Raw genomic sequence first — 27,072 nt, forward strand, 5'->3', positions numbered from 1 at the left:
TTAGAGAACAAACTTATTCAGAAAACTTAAAATACAATGATTATTACTGTAAGTCTTAACAAGGCTGACCAATCATTCTTTCCCATATGTACTCTATCCATGTACCTAATATTATAGAACCATTGTATTGACATTATGTACCATCTTTCCTTAAAAATCTTAGCATAAGTCTGCAAGAAACAGTCTCCTAGATAACCACGGTACCAAACCTAAGAAAATGGGTATTCTTTTAGGTGTAAAACATATTTTCTAATGAAAATCCATATAAAATTTTCCACAATTGGGGAACAGAGTGATAGCAGAGCAGGTAAGGCATTTTATTTTGCATCCAGCTGACCTGGATTCGATTGCTGGCACCCCACTTGGCCCCCAAGCCTATTAGGAATGACCCCTGAGCACCTGCAGGTGTGGCTCAAAAACAGACAAAATTTCATAATTGTGCCTAAATCTTTTTTCAAAACCAAACCTAACCCAGGTTCCTGGTGGGTTATGCTTGTCTGTCTTGACCTGGTCTATTTTCTGTTACTGGCTTGCTCTGACCAGAACCAGGGCTTCTTTAATTTTTATGAACATTTTGCAACATTTTAGTCCAAGAAATGTTGGTGTGATTCCAGGGACATAAAAATAGTAACGAAAATCAAACATTTAAATAATCTTAAGTCATAAATTTATTTTGAGACATTTTCATGACATTTGGTTAGTTATAGTTACAACCCATCTGCCCAATGGTTTATTTGAGATAAAACTTAGTTCCTCCACCTCCCATATTTTCTATAAACCAGATGACAGTGCTAGACTTAACTAGTCAGATTTAATGCTTTGACAAGGGCACTTCCTTGTATACCAGACAGATTCCCCCAAGGCAGAAGAAAGCATGGCTAACTTCTTACAGTGGACCCATTCTCCAACCATCTTTATCAAACTGACGTGCTCATGTTACTTTAACATATTTTTCTTTCTTTTTTCTCTGGAGCACCCTGTGGTGCTTCCTCCCAGCAGTGCTCAAGGGCCCACGTGGGGTGCACCATGTCAGAAATGGGCCTCCTGCAAGAACCAGCATGACTTCAGCTGACTGTTTCCTATTCTTCACCATCTCCATATATTTTCCTATAGAAATATATGGAGTTTTGTTACAAATTTAGAGTGATTTACACCAAATTCACATCAGGTGAGCTGTGATAAAACAGACGTGGATGACTCCCAATTCCCACACATTTCCTGATCTTCTGGCTTTCTTCCATTGGCTCTTCTGTCACCGGAGCACGAAGCATTGGGCCTCACTCAACAAGAAAATTGGACCTGGTCCTTTTTCAGTTCTAGTACATGCCTAGCACAGAGGCTCATATAAGCTAGAATTAAATATTTGCTGAAAGGAAGCATATTATAAACTATATAGGATGCACTTGAACAGGTTTATTTTTATAAGAAAATTACAAAGCTAAAGAAATCATACACAAGGAAAAGATAGGAATAGCATCTACACCCTTTGATGAATCAAAGCTCAACCTCAGGTTATAACATATCGGGTAAGTCCTTTTCCTCGGACCTCTGATAACCTCCGGCAGTGTCGTAATATATTCGTTATCACATGAAACCTCTTGTCAACTTTCAAAGTTGTGAACTCCTTTATGTCGGCTTCCACTATAAAATAGTGACCTGAAAATAAAGATATGAGGGCTAACTTTTAAACCTGTAAGATGAGTCTTTAATGCACTAAATTGTGGAGATAAATGGCATTATTTTTCTGTCAGTCAACCAAATGAGAAATTATTGTCTTGTTGACATCACAATTATCCTATCAACTATAAAGGTATTATTTCCTTATCAATAGTTACTTGTAGGTGACTTCTGAACAATTCTTTTTTTCAAGAGGCAACATGGTATCATGACTTAAAAAAATAAAATCCAGGGGCCGGAGTCATAGGACAGTGGGTAGGGCTTTTGCCTTGTATGTGGCCATGTGGGATCCAGGTTTGATCCCAGCATCCCATATGGTCCTCTAAGCCTGCCAGGAGTGACTCCTGAGTGTAGAGCCAGGAGTAACCCCTGAGTACCACTGGGTGTGGCCCAACAACCACAACAAAAATAAAATAAAATCTACAACAGCTCCGTACTTACCTGACTGATGCTAGGCAAGAAACTTAAACTTTCTTTACTAGCCTGAAACATGGGCCTATATAGCAACAGAGCATACCTCATTAGTGTGCCATAAACCTAAGTACAGGAGCAGGCTGAGTTAGTGCTTAAACCAGTCTCATTAAGATTCTAATTCAGGGGCCGGGAAGGTGGCGCTAGAGGTAGGGTGTCTGCCTTGCAAGTGCTAGCGTAAGAGGGACCGCGGTTCGATCCCCCAGCGTCCCATATGGTCCCCGCAAGCCAGGGGCGATTTCTGAGCGCATAGCCAGGAGTAACCCCTGAGCGTCAAACGGGTGTGGCCCAAAAACCAAAAAAAAAAAAAAAAGATTCTAATTCAGGGGTCTCAAACTCAATTTACCTGCGGGCCGCAGGAGGCAAAGTCGAGGTGATCCTTGAGTGTAAAGTCAGTAGTAAGCCTTGAACATTGGGCGGGGGAGTGGAGTAACCCAAACAACTAAAACAAAACAAAACAAAAAAATATTTCTCTAGGGCAGGACCACAAAATGTTGGATGCTGGGCCATTTGCTGCCTGCGGGCTGCGAGTTTGAGTCCCATTAGGGGTCAGAGAGATAGCATGGAGGTAGGGCATTTGCCTCACATGCAGAAGGACAATGGTTCAAATCCCGGCATCCCATATGGTCCCTGAACCTGCCAGAAGCAATTTCTGAACGTAGAGCCAAGAGTAACCCCTGAGCGCTGCTGGGTGTGACCCAAAAGCCAAAAAAAAAAAAAAAAAAAAAAAACCCAAAAAACCAAAACAAACAAACAAACAAAAAATATTCTAATTATCAAAACATTGGGAAAAGTTCCCTGACAGATTCTCCAGCCTCAGCACTATATTTGGGGCTAGAGAATTCTTTCCTGTGACAGTTGTCCTGTAAATTGTGGTGATAACTGTGGCATCCCTTCTAGACACAAGATGGCAGCAAAACTCCAACCTCAGCTCTAACAACTAAAAATGGTTTGAAGATGGACAAAAAGGAAAATGCCCTTGTTGAGAATTATCTTCCTAGAATTTCCCATTATTGGTTTTGTTTCACACAACTATAAATATGTATAAATAAGTATATAAATATGCAGAACATACCTTTGGTATCCTTTGTTTCTTCATCCATAAATCTGTGATACAGATTTCTGTTCACAGAATTCAGAGATTTCTTTGGCTGATGTAAAATCTTATATTTACTAACTACGGCCGTGTTGATTTCTTTAATGACATCATTAATTTGACAATAGGTTAGGCGAGATTTCATATATCTACAAAAAAAAGTGGTTATGATTATGTCTCTATTTTTTCTTTAAAATGTTTATATGGGGGCCAAAGAGATAGCACAGCAATAGGACGTTTGCCTTGCATGCAGCCAACCCAGGACAGAAAGACAGTGGTTTGAATCCCGGCATCCCATATGGTCCCCCGAGCCTGCCAGGAGTGATTTCTGAACGCAGAGCCAGGAGTAACCCCTAAACACCACCGGGTGTTACCCAAAACCAAAACAAACAAAAATAAATAAATAAAATGTTTATATGATGATATTATAAAGTAACAAAGCCCCTAGTATATTAAAAATAAATTCGTATCAGCTTCCAAGCAAACCAGACAAAACCCAGCACCAGAACCACACTATAATGAGCTTTTCTTTCCTAGTTAGAAGTAGATTTTTTCATCTCCGTTCTTCAACAGAATAATTAGAATTCAAAATAAGCTCTCAAATTCTGATTGATATGGTCTTATTTAAATATTTTAACATTTTGGGTATGAGTAAAGAAATATTAAGAATTAATAGAATTCACTTCACTCAGCAAAAATCTATTTGTTCAGAGGGAAAGAAGGAGGAAAGTTGAAAAACAAAAAGGATGGGCCCGGAGAGATAGCACAGTGGGGTTTGCCTTGCAAGCAGCCAATCCAGGACCAAAGGTGGTTGGTTCGAATCCCGGTGTCCCATATGGTCCCCCGTGCCTGCCAGGAGCTATTTCTGAGCAGACAGCCAGGAGTAACCCCTGAGCACAGCCGGGTGTGACCCCCCAAAAAACAAACAAACAAACAAACAAACAAAACAAAAAGGATGAAAAAGACTAACACTGGGGGCCAAGAGATAGCATAGAGGTAGGGCATTTGCCTTACATGCAGAAGGACAGTGGTTCGAATCCCAGCATCCCGTACGGTCCCCCGAGCCTGCCAGGAGTGATTTCTGAGCATAGAGCCAGGAGTAACCCCTGAGCGCTGCCAGGTGTGACTCAAAAAACAAAAAAAAAAGAAAAAAGATAAAGACTAACACTATAAAAAGTAATAACACCAGCGGTGGATTGATAGCATAATGGCAGTCATTTGTCTTGCTTGTAGCCAAACTGAGTTCAGTCCCAGGCATCAGATAGATCCCCTGAGCCTGCCAGGAGTAATTTTTGAGCACAAAGCCAGAAGTAACCCCTAAGCACCACCAGATGTGGCCCCAATAGATGATAGATAGATAGATAGATAGATAGATAGATAGATGATAGATAGATAGATGTGGCCCCGATAGATAGATAGATAGATAGATAGATAGATAGATGTGGCCCAGATAGATAGATAGATAGATGATAGATGAATGATAGAGATGATGAGGAAGGAAGGAAGGAAGGAAGGAAGGAAGGAAGGAAGGAAGGAAGGAAGGAAGGAGGAAGCGATGGAGGAAGGGAGGGAGGGAGGGGGAGGGAGGGAGGGAGGGGGAGGGAGGGAGGGAGGGGGAGGGAGGGAGGGAGGGAGGGAGGGGGGGAGGGAGGGAGGGAGGGAGGGGGGAGGGAAGGAAGGAAGGAAGGAAGGAAGGAAGGAAGGAAGGAAGGAAGGAAGGAAGGAAGGAAGGAAGGAAGGAAGGGGGGAGGGAGGGAGAGAGGGGGGAGGGGGGGAAGGGAGGGAGGGAGGGGGGAGGGGGGGAAGGAAGGAAGGAAGGAAGGAAGGAAGGAAGGAAGGAAGAAAGAAAGAAAGAAAGAAAGAAAGAAAGAAAGAAAGAAAGAAAGAAAGAAAGAAAGAAAGAAAGAAAGAAAGAAAGAAAGAAAGAAAGAAAGAAAGAAAGAAAGGAGACCAAAGAGGTATAGGTTCTGGAAAGAACAGACAGGTTCCAAGAGAAGCTGCTACACAAAGGCAAGGGAGCCAGGTGTGGTCAGAACTAGGAACACCACTTTTCAGAGCCTCGGGCATTTGCGACAGTAAAGGAATCAAAGGAAATGTGTGGGCGACCGTACACCCACATATTCAATGGATTTTTCACCGCTGCCTGATTCAAGCCGTAAGTTTGCTTAGCCCCGAGCCAAAAAGAAGCTCTGCAAATAAATTTAGCCTGACACACAGAATCTGGCTTAAACCAGATTCCTTAACCTTTCCATGGAACCTGTTTTTGTAACTGCTCTCATACACGTAATTATAGATAGGTTTTTGTAAGGCTTAAACTGTAATCCCTATTGCTTGCACAAAAGAAAAATCTATTAAGGATTTGCTTCCCCTCCCCCCATCCTGCCAGGTTCCTCCTTATCCTTCCCGCCATCAAAATGTGTCTATGCTCCCATTGGTTAAAATCGTTGTACCTGTACAAATCTGATTGGTTTAAGTTTCAATCCTATGTTACCACCCCTCCCACAGGAGCAGGGCATAAAAACCCAGCTCTCCATCATTAAAGCCTCTTGACAGGAACTCAGCTTGAGCGCTTTATTAACTTCTACAGCTTAATTTTCTAGGTGTTCACAAAAGAGCTTAACACTTGCGAATTATTTGTATCTGCCTTCTGCCTTCTGTCCTGGTTGAGAGAAAGCTGCTGGCCGGAAATCTCTCCCGGTAAAGGGCAGAAGTGGAGGCGAATACAGAAATGTCAAATAATTCCCACTGTCCTCCCCCAAAACAATGATTAAGGAGAAATGTCAGCCTCATTCCTAGCCTCAATGCTGTTAGATAAGCAGATACTAGCAAAAATCAAAATACAGAAAAAATAAATGTAGGTGAGATTGTAAAGTAACAGAAACTCATTGGAAATAATCAATAGAAGCTGGATAAAGAGCACTGTAAAAAGAAGCTTGGCTTGCAAAAGGCCAACCCAGGCTCAATCCCTGGCACTCCAGATGGCCCCCCCCAAAGGTAATAATAATTGATAACAAAACTGACATAAGAACACAATAAATGTAACAGATTGTCATCTTTTGTCCCAGGGATTCTCCTCTTAAAACTATATTTTCAAGAAGTACAGAATAAAATATAATCAACCTGGCCAGAGCAATAGTCCAGCAAGCAGGGTACCTGTCTTGCATGCAGCCAACCTAGGTTCTATCACCGGCATCTCATAGGGACCTCAAAGCCTCCTGAATTGATTTCTAAATGCTGAACCAGGAGTAACTCGAGCATCACCAGGTGTGGCCCAAAAATCAATAAACAAATAAACCCAAATATTTAATAAAGGGATGTAGAAACAACTTCCAGGAGTTACATGATGAAATATTACACAACTATTATCATCTAAGTCTCCACAATTAATCTTGGAAGACTGCCAAATTACTAAATCATCCCAGGTAGACTGGTTTCCAGGCTGAAAACAGAGGTCTTCTCAGATTAGTCTTCTCTGTGCCAAAAAGCCCAGCAGCTCTCCCCACTACTGACAACTTTCAGTATAGAAATGGTCCAGCTCCACAACTAATCTGGAAAAGGAGGCCAAACCCCTGAACCAACCTAGGTAGACTGATCCAGGTTGAGAACTCTGGTGCTTCTTGGAACAGAGTGGGCAGAGTCTGTTCTCTGCCAGAAGACCCAAAAGCCCACACTTACACCCACCATCATGCAACAAGGAAACAGTCCAGCTCGACAACTGAACATTCATCACACCACCAAATCATTCCAACTCCTTATTCCTGAAATGAGAAGCCTCACGTGTAGCCATGACACACCTCCAAACTTAACAGTACTGACAACCCAGTAAGAGCACAGCAAATTTGATAGGAAAATTACATAGAAACCCACCAAGTTCAATGAGCAAAACCAATGAACACACACATAAATAAGTTAACAGAGGGGGCCAGAAAGATAGCATAGCAGTAGGGCATCTGCCTTGCACGCAGCCAACCCTGGACGGACTCCAGTTCAATTCTCGGCATCCCATATGGTCCCCCGAGCCAGCCAGGAGAGACTTCTGAGCGCAGAGCCAGGAGTAATCTGAGCACTGCTGGGTGTGACCCAAAAACCAAAAGGAAAAAAAAAGGAAAAAAGGTAGTCTCAACTAGGAGCAACCAATTCAATAAATCTTCAATGACTTTACTAATATCACTGTGACATATAAAATTATTACAAACTGACTTTAAATTAACTGTGCTGTTGTTTGGGGGCCACATCCAGCAGTACCCAGGGCTCACTCCTGGTTTTGCACTTCGGGAGGACTTGGGGAACCATATGGGATGCTGAGGATCAAATTCAGGTCAGTCACATGCAAGATAAATGTCCTATCTGCTGTACTATCTATCACTCCAAAACAATTGTATTCTGAACAACTTTGTAAATCATAGTGTTATAATGTAGAAAAATAAAATCCAAGCTTCCAATGAAGAATGAAAAAGTGCTCGTGATAAGAAAATTAGCTATAGAGGCAGGGGTAGAGGTTGTTTCATATGTGTGAGGCCCTGAGTTCAAGTCCCAGAATTGCATGGTTAAGTCAACTAACCTTGGCCCAGAAGTACCCAGCACCACTAGCTGTGCTCCCTGGGCTATCTGGAGTAGTCCTGAGCTACTGCTGGGGGTAGCCCCTATTTTAAAAAAATATATAATATATATAATATAAAATAAATAAAACAAAACCAATTCAGCACATCAGAGTTCAGATCAGTGTATATATGGTCCCCTAGCTCCACCAGGAATTAGCCCTATTGAGGAAAGCTAGGAATAAGCCCTGAACACTGCCAGATGTGGCTTTAAAAAAAAACACAACTATATTTATAGTATACTATATGTATAGCATAAATATGTTATCTATGTACAATTAAAATTTAGAAGGAGTACTCATGTGCATGATGCAATTAGAGAGGAATTACTTTCTGACAACACACATTTTCTACTATTTGTATAATAAAGTAACAAGAAATGTAAAAATAAAAAGCTGAGAAACAAAATTCCAACTGATGAGTTTAAAATTGGGTTTCCAGAATAAACTCCCTGTGACAGTCAGCTATGACAAAAAGGAGATTCCCAGCTGTGGGGAAGATATGGAGTATCAGTCCCTCAAGGCCCATGCATCCAGAATGGAGCCCAGACTAAAAAATGAGGCCCATATTAAGAGAGAGAAGACAAATAAACACAACACTAGCCAATCTGTTTCTCCAATCTAAGACTTAAAATTTCAGTAAAAACTGAAGCTACAATTAGTGTCACTGGATCTATGGTGTCACAAAAAAGTCTTGAAAGATCACAACAATACACCACTCCATTGTCAGATCTCTCTAGGAAGAGGCTTAACTACTGAGTAAAGCACAGAGTTGTGGGACAAAGCAATAGCACAGTAGGTAAGGTACTTCCTCAGTTTCCTATATACCCCCCCCCCCCAGAGAGCCTGCCAAGAGTGATTCCTAAGTACAGAGCAGGAATAACCCCTCAGCAAAGCCACTATGACATCAAAACAAATAGGACTGTAAACATTTTCAAACACAGGTGTCCTACATTTTCATATTACAATGTAAAACTATTTTGAAAAAGTTTACTATTTGAACACAACTAAGCATAATGAATATAAGCAATCACATACACCAATGAAAGGTGAAATGTTAAAATTAATCACAAATACTTACGAAGGAATGCCACTGAATTCCTCAGCAGTTATAAATAACATTTCCTTAATCATTGTTTGTTCTTTTGGGGGCTTCTTTGTAGGTTCAGGTGGGACTGATTTTCCTGGGTCCGCCTGGGACTCATTGACACTACAGAGATACAAAGAGACAAGATCATCAAGAGTAACCTGCAGATTATGAAGTTTTCCCAACTAAAAATAATCCACAATTTGCCTTCTTCCTGATTTGGGGGACCACTATATACCTAGAAGTGCCCAGGATGCCATAAGGCACCTGCATTGAGACCAGACCCTGTGCACGCCAGGGTGGCTCCAACCTTGGAATTATCCTTGACCTTAATGTTCATGGTGAACTGAATCAAAGAATGCTGAAAAATTAAGTCCCCAATCTTCAGAAATAAATCAGAGTTGCACAACCCAAACATAGTGCCCAAAGTTGTTATACTGCACATCTTCACTGGCTGCTTCAGTGCTCCCCAAAGTCAATATGTATAATAAAATTGAACTAAACCTCCACAGGTTCCTCCTCCTGAGGTCCCTGTTTGTGTTTTGATTGCTTGGCTTTTTTTTTTTTTTGGAAGGGGGTCATACCTGTGTTCAGGGATCACTGCTGGAGCAAATTCAAATACAGCCCTGCTCACTGTACTCTCGCTCTCTTGGCCTCATTTCCCAGTTTTTGGACCCATGTCTAGAAATACACCATCATCTGTGTATTTTTCTTTTTGTTGTTATTTTGGGGACCATACCCAGAGGTGCTCAGGGCTTACTCCTGGCTCTGCACTCAAAAATCACTCCTAGCAAGCACAGGGACCCAAGTGGGTCTTGCAAGGCAAGTGCCTCATCTGCTGTACGAGGGCTGCGGCCTCAATCTGTGTGTTTTTGGAATTATCCAATTGGTTGCTAGTGACAGTCCTGCCAATGGCAGACTTATCTTAGTGCAATTAAAAGCATGAGTCACAGGGTGGGAGGGATAGTACAGTGTGTATAACACCTGCCTTGTATTTGGTCAACCTGGTTTGGATCCTTAGCACCCCATACGGTCTTCAGAGTTAGCTAGTCATGAGTAACTGGAGCATCACCATGTTGTCCAAAAATAAAAACAGGCATAGGTTACTCTTAAGATTCAGCCTTACCCAAGTGTTGATATAACCAAATGGAGTTTGGACATGGGAGTAGTTTCAAGGAGGTTTAGATTCCTGCTTTCACCAGCAAATCAATATGTAATGTATTAATTGCTCTAAATCAGAAATGGGATCTTAAACGTAGACCCAAACTAGGAGCAGGTGAAAATAATCCCAAGACAGGAAGACAAATCCCAAAGGACAGCTGAGCTCTAGACACAGAGGGCAGAGATGCTCAAGAAGGTCAAGGAGAAAACGGTTATGCTGTCCTTATCAGCCTAAAGAGACTCCACAGTGAGCAAGCCAGTCCTACCTAGTCTGGCTTGTCATGACTACAATGCTAAGGAAGCCAATTTCTCTTTCCTGCCTTGCTGTCTCAACTAGAAATGGCTGTTTCAACCTAAAGCAAGATAAGGTTCTGCTTGGACTTAGCCCCAAAAGCTAAAACTAGGGTATAATGAGTTTCAAAAGAAAAGTTCTATATTGCCCAGGCTACATTCCTGATGGATGTGAAATTTCCACAGCATAACCCTGGTGTATCCTTCATCCACGATTCAGAGTGGATAGCAGGACCACCCCAATCACATTTCCTTTTCTTGCAGGGAAACCAACCCCAAGATACAAAAGCCATTCCCTGCTCTGCTAAGCTTTTCTTCTGGAGACTTCAGCTACCAGCTAAACACAGCTCTTCTTTTACCCAGCAAAGGTTTGCAATTTTAAACTTGCTCTGTTTGCAAATTCAAACACATTATATTATTCACAAAAACACACTTGCAAAGGTGCACTTATCTTTAATGCCAGACAATGAATTCTCCCTGACAGAGAAAGTCTGCATCCAAAGTTTCAAGGTACTAGAAATATCCTTTTTCTTAATCTCACTGGCAGATACCCCAGGTATTTGTTTTTACTTACACAAATAGTATTTTCTTCCCGTTTCTGCACATCTATGCCCACAATCCAAAAGCCAAAATGTAAATGAGCCAAGAAATATTTTTTAACATCCTGTGAGCCACCTTTTAAAAATAGAATTCAGGTGTAGAAATACTAAAGAAATACTGAAGAGCTGAAACCCAGGAGCAGAGCTCTTCTATCACAAAGACAAAAAATGAATCACAGAGTCATTTGAGGGTAAGCAGTGAAAGCAGATGTGGAGCAGGGGTATAGCCATACCCTAGAAAGAAAGGGGGCTGAGAATTACAAGCAAACAGAGGAGATCGACATGCCAAGACAGGTCAAAGTGATGGAAGCTGAAGCAGCAGGCAGAGGCAGGGGATAACAAGGAATGGATCGTTACACGTAAAGGCGTAAAGCAGGTGGGGAAACTCATTCCTCAGGTTCCCCACAATGAAGACATCAATGAGACCAGAGGAGACATGGCAAGGCTGAAGCTGGATACCTGGTAGCTGGCATGGAGGGTGGAATGGGCATAAGTTAAGAGAAGATGATGAGGTTTAAGGGGGCACATACTTATGGAAGTGCAGTGTTGGAACACTGTGTGGATGAAATCCCATTATTTATGTTGATCACTAGGACTAAAATGAAAGTTTTTTAGAGAAAAAGAGAAGAAAAAAAGGACACAGCAAGTCAGAAAGGTGAGCTGGCATCTAAGGGCAGGAAGCAATAGTTCAGTGGTGAGGGCATTTACCTTGTACTTAGTCAATATGCACCCCACCAGGAGTGATTCCTGTGTGCAGAAAGCCCTGAGCACTGCCAGGTATGACCTTAAATCAAAAAAATAAGGGGCCAGAGAGAGAGCATGGAGGTAAGGCATTTGCCTTTCATGCAAAGGATGGTGGTTCAATGTTGGGAACTGACTTGTTTGAGGACATTTTGCTGTTCTCTCTGCCATAGCCCAGCTTTTCACCTAAAAGCTATATGCAGTCTTGCTGTAAAATTTTGAGCTAAGAGAAAAGAATGTGTAGCTGCAGGACATAATTTAGCTCTAAGCCCGGAGGAGAGTAAAAGCTGCCTGGTACAGTTATCAGAAACTAGGCCTCACTCCTTAAGACCACATTCCGGAGTGAACTAGGCTGTTATCAATAAGTGTATGCTACATTGTCTGTTCATGATCACTGAGGCAAGCACATCTTGCACCACCTCCTGATAGTAAGCAATTAGGAATGCAGCTGGAAGGTCACTAGAAATTTCCATGGAAACAGCACGTTCAGCATAGCTTGAAGGTCATCCAGCCCCTAGCCCACTGCCCACTTCCTTATGAGCCTTCGCGCCAAAAGTATGATTGACATCACCTTTGTACTGCCCCTTTTCTCCTTCACTATTTAAGAAGGAACTGTAGCCAATAAAGACGCCCTTGAACAGTGAGACGCTGCCTTGGGTCTTTATTATTAACCTCTCTCAGATTTTTTACAGTGTGGTTGTGCTTCTACTCAGCAAAATAGAAGTGCGGTCGTCTGAGAAGCCTTTCCAGCTAATTCCTGCTGGCCGGGCCCCCCTGGGGGGCTTCTGGACCCTGCATTTTGGCGCCCAACGTGGGGCTCGAAGATCACCGCCACACTCCGAACGACTACAGGTCGGCGAGTCTAGAGCTCCTTCGTAAATCGCGGAAATTACCTCATCAGGGTAAGCGTTGAAACGAGTTAGCCTTAATCAAATATTTAAACTGCAGTTTTTCCAGTCGTTCCGATCGCCGCCCCTGATTGGCTTTTGGGGCTTAACCCATAGGATACGCTACCATGGGTAATTCTTTGAGTACTGAACTTAAATTCATTAAATATATACAGTCTGAGTTGAAAGCCAGACATATAGAGGTTACCAAAAAAGATATTTGTAATTTTTTAATATTTGTTCATGATGTTTGCCAAAAATCTAGTGTTCCTGGGCTCCCTCTCGCTCTAACTCTGTCTCTCAGTTTCCTTCCTCTTCTGACCCTTCATCTTTACTTCTGCCGCTGCACCCTCTGTGCAAAATCCTAAATAGCCCTTCACTTCCCTAGCTTCAGCTCCGTCCCTGTTCCACCAACTCCCCTCCTTAACCAGCAATTGCAACAATACAAAGCCTTTAATTGGAAAAGCCTCACAGCTGTTTCAAGCCGTGTGACCCCAGCCCCTTACACGCTCTCCTGCTTGAAATCTATTGGGGGCGGCGCTGTCTCCCCCGCTGAAAAGCTGAACTCTTGCAAAGTTAACTTTTTCTCCGCAGTAAAATCTTTCCTTCCAGCAAGCAAGCACAGATTCTAATCTCTGAGCTCATCGCTGGCTTCACCTTAAAGGGACAGCGCCCATTTTCCAAATCCCAGCTTAAACCCGGTTCCACACGTGACAACAAACTTTTGCTACCCCCCCCCCCCCCGCCATCCTGGCCATGCGGCCGCTTCAGCAATTTTAGCAAGCAGGGCGAAAACCTCCCTTACAATACAAATGCCTATCTTCCCTCAGGCTTTTATAATTGTCTCTCTGGTGCTACAACTGTTCCCTTTTCCTGAGTTGGGATGCCTAAGTTGAAATGTTTTTCTAAGTATAAAGGCCACAGTTGGTAAAATTAAAAGGTCTTAAATGTGTTACAAAATGTCATAATAAGTTTAACCTACGCAAAGGTAACGTACCTGTTTTTAAAACTAAGTTTCTATGTAGCTAAAATGCAAAAAAAAAAAAAAAAAAAAAAGCCCGCCGTTTTTTTTTTTTTTCTCTCTTCCCTGCGCTGTAAGCTCGGCCTCTAAGCTTTTAAAGGCGCAGTGTACATTTTCCAAACCCTAGCTTGTCAGCAGCTCTGTACCTGAGTCACTCTCCAAAGTCTGTGTCACAGCAACAGGAAAATAACAGCAAGAAACACCCTTGTTCATGCCTCTCAAAAATTTTAAAGCAAGGTCATAATTCTGTTACTTGTAATAACAAATTATCAGTAAACAAAAAACCTTTTCGTGCTTTAAAACTTAAACAAACACACAAATATTAAAATTTAAGTCTTTTTTAAAATTATTTTTAATCTTAAAAGTATATGAAGTTTGTAAAATAGTTCATGTCATGGGCATTTTTTAGTAGCTTAGGCTCCTTAATCTGCATTTAAATATTTCTTATATTTTGTCTTTTTAATTGCTCTTTCCTTCCCATGTTTGCCATTCAAATCTAATAGTTAAATAACATTTTGTAACATTTTTGACTTTGTTTTTAAGAACCTCTGCATTGGGAAAAAAAGCAAAACTCCTTTGTTAAAATTACTGCACATGTTTAGAAAGTTAATTTTTTAAGAACTAAAATAATACAAGTGAGCAAAATAAGTTGGTCAGCTTTCCTTAACAATAATGTATAAACATTCCAAAACTCTAAGCTAAGCCTAAGCTCTTTTGAATGCATATAAATATAGCAAAATAGCATTGCCATTTGAAAAACTTAAACCAAATAATCTAAACCTTAAAAGTGGTTAGGCAGTTCAAATAGTGGCATAAAAGCCATTTCAATAACAAAAACAATATGATAACTAGTTAAATAAATTTGTTCATAAATTATTGTTCATAAACTTAAACCTTAAGTAGCTTTATTTCTTTTCTTAATTTCAAGCTTAATTTTAAACTCAAAGGTAAGTACAAATAATTTTGCATTTTCCAAGTTTAATCTTAAGTTGTCTCTGTTCATGTTGTGGTTAGCCCTTTTTAAAATAATATTGTTAATTAGTATCATAAAAGTAACTAAATTTTATAAGCAAATTAACAAGTATTAAAAATAATTTTGGTCTTAAGCTCTAGGTGTGTAAATGCATCAAATGTCTTTAACTATATTTTATAATGTCTAAACATTTTGTCAATTTGGTATCTAATATTTTTTACAAATTATTCACTTTAAGTCTTCAAAGTAAAAACAGTTGTTTTTTAAAGTCAGTTTTTTATACCTTTAATAATCATAGTTCATGCTCTTGTGTTTAATCATAAAAATTTTAACACTTTATTACAGCTGTCTTACTATTCTACTGTAAAACCAATTTATAACAAACCTGTTCCTTTACAGCAAATGATATCATACTTCAGAGTGCAGACTCCTTCTACAGTGCTCACTAAGCAATTTACTTAACAAAATTTTAACTGCTAACATTTTACTTTATGTTTTCAACTTTAAATTACAATTGTTTTAAAAATGTTTTGTGTTAAAGCTAAACCTTAAAATTTATTTTCAGCAGTTCCACTCCAGCTACGTTAACAATTTTTTTACAAACATGCCGGCTAAATATTTAAAAGCGCTTGTCAATTTTTCCAATGCAAATTTTGAATAAGTCCTCTTGTCTGTTCATGTGTGTGTGTTATGCGTGAAAGTGGCCACAATGTTGTGTTTCGTGTTTGTTCTGTCTGTCTATTTGTTATTTTTGCATTTCATATAAATACAATTTTTAAAGCCTTATCCATTTTTAAAATTTCAATTAATTTTTTACCTGGCTTAGTCTCGTCATCTATAAACTGTGAAATCCTGCCAAAAATCCTGTGCTCAGCTAGCTTTGTTCTATCAGCATGGCAAAAAAGGTAGGGGATGGTAAACCCCAAAAATTTCTCAAATGGCCATCAGGAATAACTTTTTCCTGGAGAATTTCTGGACTTTGCAATCCCCAGTTTTTCTGCTGTGTGTAGTTAAGGCCAATACTATAAGGCCAAATGTGGCTAGAAAAAGAAGCATCTAGCTTTAAAATAATAACTAAGAAGTTTAAAAAAAAAAATCATTTAAGTTCAGTTTAAAGGCTTTTGAACAATTGGCTATCATTAATTATAAGATTTTTTAAAAGTGCTAAAGTCTGGCAAAAGTCAGAAGGCATTTCTGTGGCATTCAAAAATAATCATTTTACCTCCTGCCAAGTTGTTTTCTTATAGACCTCCTACAGCTTCCTGCAGTCCTATCTTCACCCACTGCTAGCCCACCATTCCTACCGGACCTGTTTCTAACTGACTCTGCCTAAAGGAAATGCTGAATGGTACTCTGCCTGGCTGCCACCAACCACCCCCTTCGAACCAAGGCTTCATTAATTTGTTTGCTCCACTTCACTCCCTTGCAAGACAATGGCAACACCTCTGGTTCCTTCCCTTCCCCTTTTATGGTGCCGCATACATAGCCAAACCCCTCCCACGCATCCCCTAACCCATCCTGGAAGTAGCCCTTTGTGCCCTCACCATGGGTGCTAAGGAAGAGTGAGCCACCCCCAATCAATTTTGCCACAACCTGGCCCATTCACCCATTCCCCAGGACACACTGGCTATGTCAGCTCAACCTCTCCCATGCCCTGAGCTCTTCAGGACTCTGCCTGCTTCCCCACCCTTCCAGCCCACGCGGTCTTCCGGACCCCCCTCCTCTTCTCAGCTCATCCTTGTCATGATCAACGCTTCCGCCCTCCGTCCAGACGCAGACGCCTTCGGTACCTGCTATTCACCCACCTCGAACCTCATCCTGCAGATGGTCAACGCCTCCACCATCACTGACCCTGCCTATCTGCTATTCATCTCAACCGCCCTTCTGCTTTGGTAACCCCCTGCCTGTCTCTAACCCCTTCGCTCTGCGATCCAGCCCCAAGCCTCACTTCAGCATCACCTTGTAACAGGTGGTAAAACTTGAACTTTGCCTTTTGGTACCCAATATAATTCCCCCTATTGAAAATTGTAATCAAATTCTTGTCGTTGATTTCTCCTTTCAGTTCATAATTGCCCCCAATTTAACGTTTCTTGCCTGTTTCACTGGTTTATCTCCCCCATTGTTTCACATTTGTTTTTTCAGTCCTAAAACTACTGTGTTTTCATTGTTTTAATGCCTAACTTACCTGTCAAACCTGCTCTCACCCTAGCCTTAATCATAGGCCTGGGTGCTACCGCTGTAAGCACAATAATTTATTCATTGGTTCATACTCTAAAATCTGTCAATGCCTTAAGTATAACTGTTGTTAATAATGTTTACAAACTTAAACTAGTTTACAACACTTAAAGCACATTGTTAAATCCCTAGCAAAGATAGTGCAGCAAAACCACCATGCTTTAATTTGGTTTCCTTTTTTTTGAAGAAAGGGGGAGTCTGTGTAGCCCTTAAGGAACAATGTTGTATTTTTAAAGACAAAACAGGTTTAGTTAGAGATAGCGTTCAACATATTGGTGATGGTATAAAAGATTTTCAAAAACATTTCGATGAAGAACAAGGTTGGTACCAGGATTGGTTTTTCTCTTCCCCTTGGCTCCACACAATCTTGTCCACCGTTGTGGGCCCTCTTATTAGCCTCATGCTGCTCTTTTCTCTTGGCCCATGGATTTTCCGCAAAATTACTGCCTTTATTAAAAACCAGGTAGATGAAAAGGCAAAAACCTCTATTCAGGTTAACTACCAGCGTCTAACCCCGCGTGACTCCTGTGAAAACTTGGCTTTAGTCACCAAGCCGCCTTTCCAGCCACTAAGTTTCCAGGAGATAGAGCGCATAGCTAACAGACGGAGCTCGCTCCGGCACTTGTGCTCTCGGCTGTGGAGACACCTACGACGGGATTAGCAAGGTCCCAGTTAGGGCACGGCCCTAAAAGGCTACAACGCATAATTCGGATCTCTGCGCGCACCCACGGCGCTTGTAGCCACCTGTTAAATGCGGCTTTGGCCGTGTCCGACCTGGTCAAACCTTGTATGCCTAAGACACGGTTCTTCCACCCGCTCACGACTTTCCTTCTTTTATTAGAAGAGAAAGGGGGAGATGTTGGGAACTGACTTGTTTGAGGACATTTTGCTGTTCTCTCTGCCATAGCCCAGCTTTTCACCTAAAAGCTATATGCAGTCTTGCTGTAAAATTTTGAGCTAAGAGAAAAGAATGTGTAGCTGCAGGACATAATTTAGCTCTAAGCCCGGAGGAGAGTAAAAGCTGCCTGGTACAGTTATCAGAAACTAGGCCTCACTCCTTAAGACCACATTCCGGAGTGAACTAGGCTGTTATCAATAAGTGTATGCTACATTGTCTGTTCATGATCACTGAGGCAAGCACATCTTGCACCACCTCCTGATAGTAAGCAATTAGGAATGCAGCTGGAAGGTCACTAGAAATTTCCATGGAAACAGCACGTTCAGCATAGCTTGAAGGTCATCCAGCCCCTAGCCCACTGCCCACTTCCTTATGAGCCTTCGCGCCAAAAGTATGATTGACATCACCTTTGTACTGCCCCTTTTCTCCTTCACTATTTAAGAAGGAACTGTAGCCAATAAAGACGCCCTTGAACAGTGAGACGCTGCCTTGGGTCTTTATTATTAACCTCTCTCAGATTTTTTACAGTGTGGTTGTGCTTCTACTCAGCAAAATAGAAGTGCGGTCGTCTGAGAAGCCTTTCCAGCTAATTCCTGCTGGCCGGGCCCCCCTGGGGGGCTTCTGGACCCTGCAGTTCAAATCCCGGCATCCCATATGGTCCCTTGAGCCTGCCAGGAGCAATTTCTGAGAATAGAGCCAAAAGTGACCCCTGAGCGCTGCTGGGTATGACCCAAAAACCAAAATAAATAAATAAATAAAAGGTAGAGTTGTTAATGGGTTGATAAATTCAGATAGAAATAATTATAGGGCCTGGAGACATAGCACAGTGGCGTTTGCCTTGCAAACAGCTGATCCAGGACCAAAGGTGGTTGGTTCGAATCCCCGTGTCCCATATAGTCCCCCGTGCCTGCCAGGAGCTATTTCTGAGCAGACAGCCAGGAGTAACCCCTGAGCAATGCTGGGTGTGACCCAAAATCCAAAAAAAAGAAAAAAATTATAAATTTACTTACCAGTTCTGGTTAACTGTTAACTGAGGCAAATAAGGAGGAATGTTTTCTTTGAGATGTTCGACATCTTTATGATTCTCCTCTAGGGAGTCCAACAGTTCCTGTAATGTTTCAATACGATCACAAATAAGCACTCATCTTGCACGTGTGCTTCAAAAACATTACAAAACATCAAAGATCATGACCCACAAGCACATTGTCTCAAAAGGCAGAATAAGGTGGGGGAAAAAAATGAACTGCTTATAAAAAATTAAAAACCTGCGGCTGGAGAGATAGCATGGAGGTAAGGCCTTGCTGTCTGGTCCAACCTCTATAGAAAACTCTATAGAAAACAGTATGGAAGGTTTTCAGTAAACTCAAATCGAACTGCTATATAACCCAGCAATTCTGCTTTTGAGGCTCTATCTCCAGGACAGAAAAACAATGATCCAAAAGGATGTATCCACACCACTATTCACTGCAACACTTAGTACAAAAGTAAAGAGTTGGAATCAGCCTAGATGTCCAATAGCAGATGAGTGGATCATGAAAATGTGGTGTATATATATATGTGTGTGTGTGTGTGTGTGTGTGTGTGTGTGTGTGTGTGTGTGTGTGTGTGTGTGTGTGTATGTATACACACACACACAATGGAATACTATATAGCTATAAGGAATGATTCAATCAAGCAATCTGCTACAACTTGAATGGAACTGGAAGATATTATGTTAAATGAAGTAAACCAGAGGAAGGATAAGTTCAGAATATCACGCATGTGATATTTAGAATAATTGCATTAAAAAAATAAAATGATTTAAATGGGAGTTGTCTCAAACACTATTGGCCACACAGTATAGCAATAAGGAAAGAAATTGAGTGGAGGAGAAAAAACACTAATATGAAAAGGTGGGGGACAAGGGCCAAAAGATATTCAGGTGCATTGGTGGAGTTAAAAAAATGACAGAACGGAGCCGGAGAAATAGCATGGACATAGGACGTTTGCCTTGCATGCGAAGGACGGTGGTTCAAATCCCGGCATCCCATATCTGGTCCCCCAAGCCTGCCCAGGAGCAATTTCTGAGAGTAGAGCCAGGTGTGACCCAAAAACAAAAACAAACAAACAAAATGATATAACTAAGTAACTAAGCCAAAATCAGTAAGAATTAAATCATGAGACCCAAACTTTAACAATTAAAGCTTAAAATAGGCCTGTTATGCTTTCAGGCTTGGGGTCAGGCTGGTCCCTCTGGGTACCCTCTGGGTACCTGGTAGAAGAAGATAGACACTGGTAGTGAGATTGGCCCTGAAACACTGTCTGTCTGAAATCCAACTATAAAGAACCTTGTAAATCATAATGTTTTCAATAAAATATATATTTTTGGGGGGAGGGTCACACCCGGCAGCGCTCATGGATTACTCCTGGCTCTACTAGGCTCAGAAATTACTCCTGGCAGGCTCAGGGGACCATATGGGATGCCGGGATTCGAACCACTGTCTTTTTGCATGCAAGGCAAACGCCCTACCCCCATGCTATCTCTCCAGCCCCTCAATAAAATTTTTTTTGGGGGGGGGCCACACCCAGTGGTGCTCAGGGGTTACTCCTGGCTGTCTGCTCAGAAATAGCTCCTGGCAGGCACGGGGGACCATATGGGACACCGGGATTTGAATCAACCACCTTAAGTTATGGATCGGCTGCTTGCAAGGCAAATGCCGCTGTGCTATCTCTCTGGGCCCAATAAAATTTTTTTTTTTTAAAAAATCAACCTTGTTTCTAGAATTGCTCTTGGAGGTCTTTTTACTATTTTTTCTAGTGGATTTTTTGTTTTTGTTTTTTTGGGTCACGCCCGGTAGCGCTCACAGGTTACTCCTGGCTCTGTGCTCAGAAATCACTCCATGTACTCCCTATAGCTTAAACATTTCTACAGAAGGGAAGGACTGAAAGCTGAAATGCAGAGGGCCCCCACGTGGGGTCACATGGAGCGTGTCAGTAACTCTGCCAGGGCAAAGTGTCCTTCTGTACTAGCTGAAGTCAATTAGAAGCCATCCTCAGAACAAGATGTTATGAGCACAGAACGAGGCTCTGGCTTTTCTTGAGATTCCTTGTATTACATTTTACAGAAGTAGAGAAATACCAAATACATAGATCAGAACGATCCACTATTTTTCAAAGAAAGACCCTGATGATCCCTGCCAGCACAGCCAAGAAATAAAATGGCTTTCTCTGGCTCGGAAAGGCAGCCTGCATGGAGGAATCCACATTTCCTCAGCCTGGCTAAGGGCTTCCTCCATGCCATGGGACCAGGAGTGAATCTGTCTCAACTAAACTTATCTGGATATATTTAGAAAACCTTCCTTCTTAGTCAAGTTCAATTTGATTGGCTATCTACATGAAGAAATTCCTGTGATAAGCTAGCATCCTTTACAGCAGGAAAATAAAACGCAAATGACCTTCTTGATAATGGTAATCACTAAATTCCCATTAGTGATTTACTAAACAAAGAATATTCCCAATGTTATACCTAGAAAATCAATTTGAAGCACACAGGTCCACAATCATCCCTGGGCCCTGTGTCGACACTCCTGCCATTTCAATCTCTGCAGCTTGAAAAGGAGGTCATGGATTCTCAACTTTGTCTCCCAAACTCCTGGGGCTCAATATTAAATAACCACTAGCAGACAATGTTAATGATTGCTCCTACCTGATGCCCTAGCAAGTAGGTAATGGAGAATCTGATAACTCATGCCTGGGACTATTTAACTACTTTGTTTGACAATCTCAGAATCAGTGAAGGTGAATCCCTAAGCCTACTTTTACAAAAAAAGAATACTTTAAATGGAAGTATAAACCATAAGAATTCCCTAGTGAGTTTGTAGTTAATCAATCTATTTATCCAAGGGATTTGGCATTTACTGACTTCTTTTGAGGACACATCCAGCAGTGGTTAGGAGCAACTCCCAGCAGTGTTCAGAAAGCCTGAGGTTATCAGGGATCAAACCTAGGACCCCTGCAAGCTAAATCTTTTGTGTCATCTCACAATTCAAAATTTAACCCTATTTTTCCTCACTAGATAAAATTACCTTGAGTGAAATATTGGTTTGTTCATGATACTGAATTTCCGATTCCAATTTATTCAGGAGCTGATGTACTACAATGATCTCATCTCCTATTTTATCTAATAACTTCTTCAGGTTGGGTTCTTGACCTATTAATAAGCAAAAAGAGAAATTAAAGGCACAGAGAAAAAAATAGCATACATGTAATTCCCTGAACTCTTGGAAGAATTAAAGCTTAGATACCAAGGGGGTAAAAAAGGACTATTGCCTCAGCTCCTAAGAGCTATCTGAATAAATACCTTTAAACTTTCATTTCTAAGTAGCTTTTAAAGAGAAGGAGAAAAGAAAAGCACAGGTTTCATTCAATATTCTGGCTCCTGTTACTGGCAAATTCTTCCAACACAATTGAACATCTAGAAACTCGAATAAAACAAAGCCCTCCTATAAGCCCTACTGGGCTTCCCTGAGAATGAGGCAAACCCTTGTGAGCTCCCCCACGAGAACAGAAGCACTGAGAGGCATTGAGGTGAGTCAAAGCTTCAGCTGCCCAAATCCAGTGGACAGAGGAAAGCTGCACAAAGAGGCGGCCCAGGGTTCCCCAGCAACCCAGACATTCCCTTTAATGGGAATTAAAGAAGAGTTAAGGCTGGGAAACTCTGAAGCACAGAGACGAATTGAAGAATCCCAGAAGAGGCCAGAACCCTGTCAGGGGCATGTTAAAGTCTGAAAATTCAAATCTAAGTGCCAGGGAGATCTGCTTATAGTCTGGATTGACCCTAAGGGGTGTGACTTGTAGTAGAGTTTAATATTCTCAGTAGTAAAAATGTATATTCATGCTCTTCCACACAAATATAATCCCTAAAGAGTAAAATTTAAAAGAGGAAAAAAACCTTCGGGGCCAGAGAGATAGCACAGCGGTAGGGCATTTGCCTTGCGTGTTGCTGACCAGGGACTGGCCCGGTTCGACTCCTGGCATCCCATATGGTCCCCCAAGCTTGCTAGGAGCGATTTCTGAGCACAGAGCCAAGAGAAACCCCGTTTGCCCAAAATCGGATCAATTAATAAATAAACTGCAAAAAATATTAACTTAAGAAAAGAAACATCCATAGGCTAGTGGGTAGCCCCTGAGGTGCTTGGCAGAAACAAGCACCAACTTTTATAAAACAGCACCCACTCAGATTTCCAACCCATCTCATCTGACTCTCAGTAGCTTGAAGAGGAAACCAGTCTCCTCCTTTTCCTCCATAAAAATAAAAAATGTTACATTTGGGGCCGGAGCGGTGGTACAGTGGTAGGGCATTTGCCTTGCACTAGGCTGACCTACGACAGACTGCGGTTTAATTTCCCTGGCGTCCCATATGATCCCCAAGCCAGGAGTAACCCCTGAGTATCACAGGGTGTGGCCCTAACCCCCCCAAAGTTACATTTTAGGGTTAAGGATACTACAGGAGCTACAACAGTCGCTTTATATGCACCTAATCCCAGTTGGATACTTGGTATCACAAATAAGTCCCTCAGGCACCTCCAGGAGTGACCCCAAGCATAAAGCCAGAAGTAGTCCCTGACCACCATCAGGGATAGCCAAAAAAGCACATACAAAACATGCTTTAGGGGCAAATCAAAGAACACAGGAAAAAAAAAAGATCCTAACAATCAAACTCTTAAGATCTTCCAACAATCAATGAAAATACAACTGAGCATTTCTGAAGATTATGGAGTCAGTGGAGGTTAAATGGCTAGACACTGCAACCCGTCTTGGAAGTTTACTGTGAAAGAAAGGGGGCCAGAAAGATAGTAGAGCTGGAAGGGTGCTTGCTCTGCATAAGGCAGACCCAAGTTCAATCCCTCATATTGTTCTTTAAGCCCACCAGGAGTGATAACTGAGCACAGTACCCAGAGTAAGCCCTGAGCAGAGCCATCTCCCAATCCTGGAATTTAATTTTCTTTTTTTTTTTTTTTTTTTCTTTTTTGGTTTTTGGGCCACACCCGGCGGTGCTCAGGGGTTACTCCTGGCTGTCTGCTCAGAAATAGCTCCTGGCAGGCACGGGGGACCATATGGGACACCGGGATTCAAACCAACCACCTTTGGTCCTGGATCGGCTTCTTGCAAGGCAAAGCTGCTGTGCTATCTCTCCGGGCCCAAGGAATTTAATTTTCTTTTTTTTTTTTTTTTTTTTTTTTTTTTTTTTTTTTTTTGGTTTTTTGGGCACACCCGGTGACGCTCAGGGGTTACTCCTGGCTATGTGCTCAGAAGTCGCTCCTGGCTTGGGGGACCATATGGGACGCCGGGGGATCGAACCGCGGTCCGTCTCCTAGGCTAGCGCAGGTAAGGCAAAGGCAGGCACCTTACCTCGAGCGCCACCGCCCGGCCCCGAATTTAATTTTCTTAAGTCCTTTGTTCACTAGAAAAAATGAGTGAACTGTAGGTTTTTTCATGATATTGAAATAATATTCACTGAAAATTTAAGTGTAATGACACTTAAGGTTCAGCTGAGTTTTCAGTGTATAGCTCTCTGTATGTATCATCAGAAAGTAGTTTATTATCTAATATAAGAATTCTAAGGGGGCCGGGTGGTGGCGCTGGAGGTAAGGTGCCTGCCTTACAAGCGCTAGCCAAGGAACGGACAGCGGTTCGATCCCCCGGCGTCCCATATGGTTCCCCCAAGCCAGGGGCGATTTCTGAGCACATAGCCAGGAGTAACCCCTGAGCGTCAAACGGGTGTGGCCCAAAAACCAAAAAAAAAAAAAAAAAAAGAATTCTAATTGCATTTGACAATAGTACACAGCAAATAAAAATATGTACATGATAATAACTACTGTCTACTAAGAGATGGTGTCCTCCTGGGCCTATCTTCTCATATGATACTGAAAAACATAACCCTGATGATTTTCCCCCAAGATGTATGATTACGTAATGATTACACATATGCATTTCATATTCTTATTTTTTCTTTTTTTGGTTTTTCAGCCACACTTGGTGATGCTCAGAGGTTATTCTTGGCTGTGCGCTCAAAATTGCTCCTAGCTTGGAGGACCATATAGGATGTCAGGGAATTGAACCGTGGTCCGTCCTAGGCTAGCGCAGGCAAGGCAGATGCCTTACTGCTCCGCACCAGTGCTCCAGTCCCACATTTTATATTCTTAATCCTTGAATAACTATTATTATTCCTCAGAATATGAATGAATATGTATGAATACCCCTAGAAAACATCTATATAGACTCCTTACTAATCTCCAAACTCTAGACCCTCCAATACTACCTAACCTTCACCCTATAATAATGTACCTACGTCTCAGGAAAAATTGTAAGTGTATAATCTATGAAGTATCTAAAAATGCATGCGTGTAGCAGTATTGAAATGAATATATCTAAGCGGAATAGCTAAGAAGCATCTTGCATGTGCTAAGATAGTGGAACTGATTTTACTTACCAATGTTTCTTAATGACAGGGTATTTTTAATAATACCAATCTTTTCAGTAAAGTAAGAGTATAACTGGTCCAGTTCTGAAAAGGCCATCCTTGAAGACGCTGGAAAAGAAAAGAAAAATTTATAAAAACACTTAAAAAGGCCCTTTCAGCGTCTACAACTATGGCAAATTTCTAGAAATCCCACTTTGTAAGAAGTCCAAAAAAAAAAAAAAAAAAAAAAAAAGGCAATGCTAGCATGTACCTAAGGTCTGGGGCTAATAGTGGCCATGGGATCTCCAACTGCATGCTAGAGCAAACTAGAGTCTTTGACAACTCAGGTCACCAGTATTTGTAACTGTCACTCACCTTTCCTAGAAAATTCAGTTTCTGGGCCCAAAGCCTTCAACCTTGAGTTTGCTATTAGCATCACATTTCCAGTAGACATGAATTGGATCGACTGTATTAATCTCTTAACATTTTATCTTATTAAAAAGAAAAAGGCAATGCATTTCAATTCTCCAAAGAGCCGTGTCTGGGGATAAAAAAATGTTGAGGTACCACTTGCCTTCTAGCCTTCAGGCAACAATGCAGCCTGACCGACTAGACCACGCCTCCAGCACTTACTCGGATATCACCCGGCGTGACTCGCGCCTTTTCTTGCCCCCTTAAGCCGCCGATCCCCAAGAACAAGCATCAACTCACTCCCAGCCGCAGCAGAGTCTCCAGCGACGGAGATCACAGGCCCCAAGCCTGAGACCGAGACGCGTCAACTTCCAGACCAAGATTCAAACGACCCGCGGAAATAGGCGACGCGCAGGCGCACAGCGGCGCAAAACTAACCCCGGGTTCCGCGACTTCCGGTCCTTCATCAGGGAGGGGCTAGGAGAAAGGCGGGACTAGGGCAGGTTTGGGCGCAGATAGGCTACCCGACCTTAGCCCCGCCTCCGCCTTCGTCTCGGATGAAAGCTATTGGCTGGACGCTCCCTCCTCCTCCTCCTCCTCCCCCCCCCCCCCGCCCAGCTGATGGCCTACACTTCCGCAATGCTTTGAGTGACAGGAGCTAAAACGGGGCCCGGAGAGAGAGCACGGAGGGAGGGCGTTTGCCTCGCATGCAGAAGAACGGCGGTTCTAATCCCGACCTCCCATATGGTCCCCCGAACCTGTCAGGAGCGATTTCTGAGCGTAGAACCAGGAGTAACCCCTGAACGCTGCAAAGTGTGATCCTAAAACCCAAAAAAATAAAAAAAAAAAGAAGAGCTAAAACATTAACCTTTACCAGCTAAAAAATTAACCTTTCATTGCACAATCTGGTACCCCAAAACCCCACTGGAGAGAGTTACAACATGGCTGAATGCCTGGCACTACATGCACCTTCTGTCATATGACCAGCAGCAGCACTTAGTGTGACCCCAAAACCAACTCAATGAGACCAGGGAACTCATTTTTGTTGTTGTTGTTGTTGTTGGGGCAGTGCTTTGGGGTGACTCCTGGCTCTGCACTCTAGAATCAGTCCTGGCAGTCTCGCGGGATCCTATGGAATAGAATGTCTGGTTGGGCCACAGATGCCTTAGCATTGAAAAAAATATTCTGATAATTCCAGAAGGCAACCACTTGAGCTAGAAATTCACAAGATAGGTTTCCTGGGTAAGGATCTATATTTCAAATAAAAAAAACAAGCCAAATCCTCACTTCTGAGGGGAAAAAAAGAAAGCATTCCAGGGCCTGAAGCATTCCAATTTCTTCTACAGATTCCAACTCCAGAGCCCTACCCAGTCCTGCTTTGGTGTGGGTGGTGAGAGTTTTTGTCCCAAAGATAGAAAAGAGAGAACTGGAGTCATGGGTTCACCCAGCAGTTGGAGCCAACAACCTTGAAAGAGCTTTCCGGGAA

At 42.0% G+C, this 27,072-nt stretch overlaps 1 protein-coding gene and 1 non-coding gene across 2 annotated transcripts; one reads left to right on the top strand and one right to left on the bottom strand.

Moving 5' to 3' along the window:
- Positions 1-1,401: 1,401 nt before the first annotated feature.
- Positions 1,402-25,295, bottom strand: SKA1 (spindle and kinetochore associated complex subunit 1). The gene is made up of 6 exons (XM_049781575.1): positions 25,206-25,295; positions 21,799-21,923; positions 18,745-18,842; positions 8,923-9,051; positions 3,224-3,393; positions 1,402-1,656 (listed from the first exon to the last, which is right to left on the bottom strand). Exons 1-6 carry the CDS (start codon positions 25,291-25,293, stop codon positions 1,508-1,510), a joined length of 759 nt encoding a protein of 252 aa, XP_049637532.1. The 5' UTR covers positions 25,294-25,295; the 3' UTR covers positions 1,402-1,507.
- Positions 25,296-25,436: 141 nt separating this feature from the next.
- LOC126021048 (small nucleolar RNA SNORA44) lies at positions 25,437-25,563 on the top strand. The gene has a single exon (XR_007499666.1). It is a non-coding gene; the product is annotated as a small nucleolar RNA SNORA44 (small nucleolar RNA).
- Positions 25,564-27,072: the final 1,509 nt, after the last annotated feature.

The sequence above is a fragment of the Suncus etruscus genome, chromosome 10 (assembly GCF_024139225.1).
Source record: "Suncus etruscus isolate mSunEtr1 chromosome 10, mSunEtr1.pri.cur, whole genome shotgun sequence".
Classification (NCBI taxonomy): domain Eukaryota; kingdom Metazoa; phylum Chordata; class Mammalia; order Eulipotyphla; family Soricidae; genus Suncus; species Suncus etruscus.

Coding starts and splice junctions, on each gene's coding strand:
- SKA1 (XM_049781575.1), bottom strand. CDS start 25,293: ATGGCCTTTTCAGAACTGGACCAGTTATACTCTTACTTTACTGAAAAG. Junction 21,924..25,205: donor CCTGTCATTAAGAAACATTG/GTAAGTAAAATC, acceptor GCTTATTAATAG/GTCAAGAACCCAACCTGAAG. Junction 18,843..21,798: donor AAACCAATATTTCACTCAAG/GTAATTTTATCT, acceptor GAAACATTACAG/GAACTGTTGGACTCCCTAGA.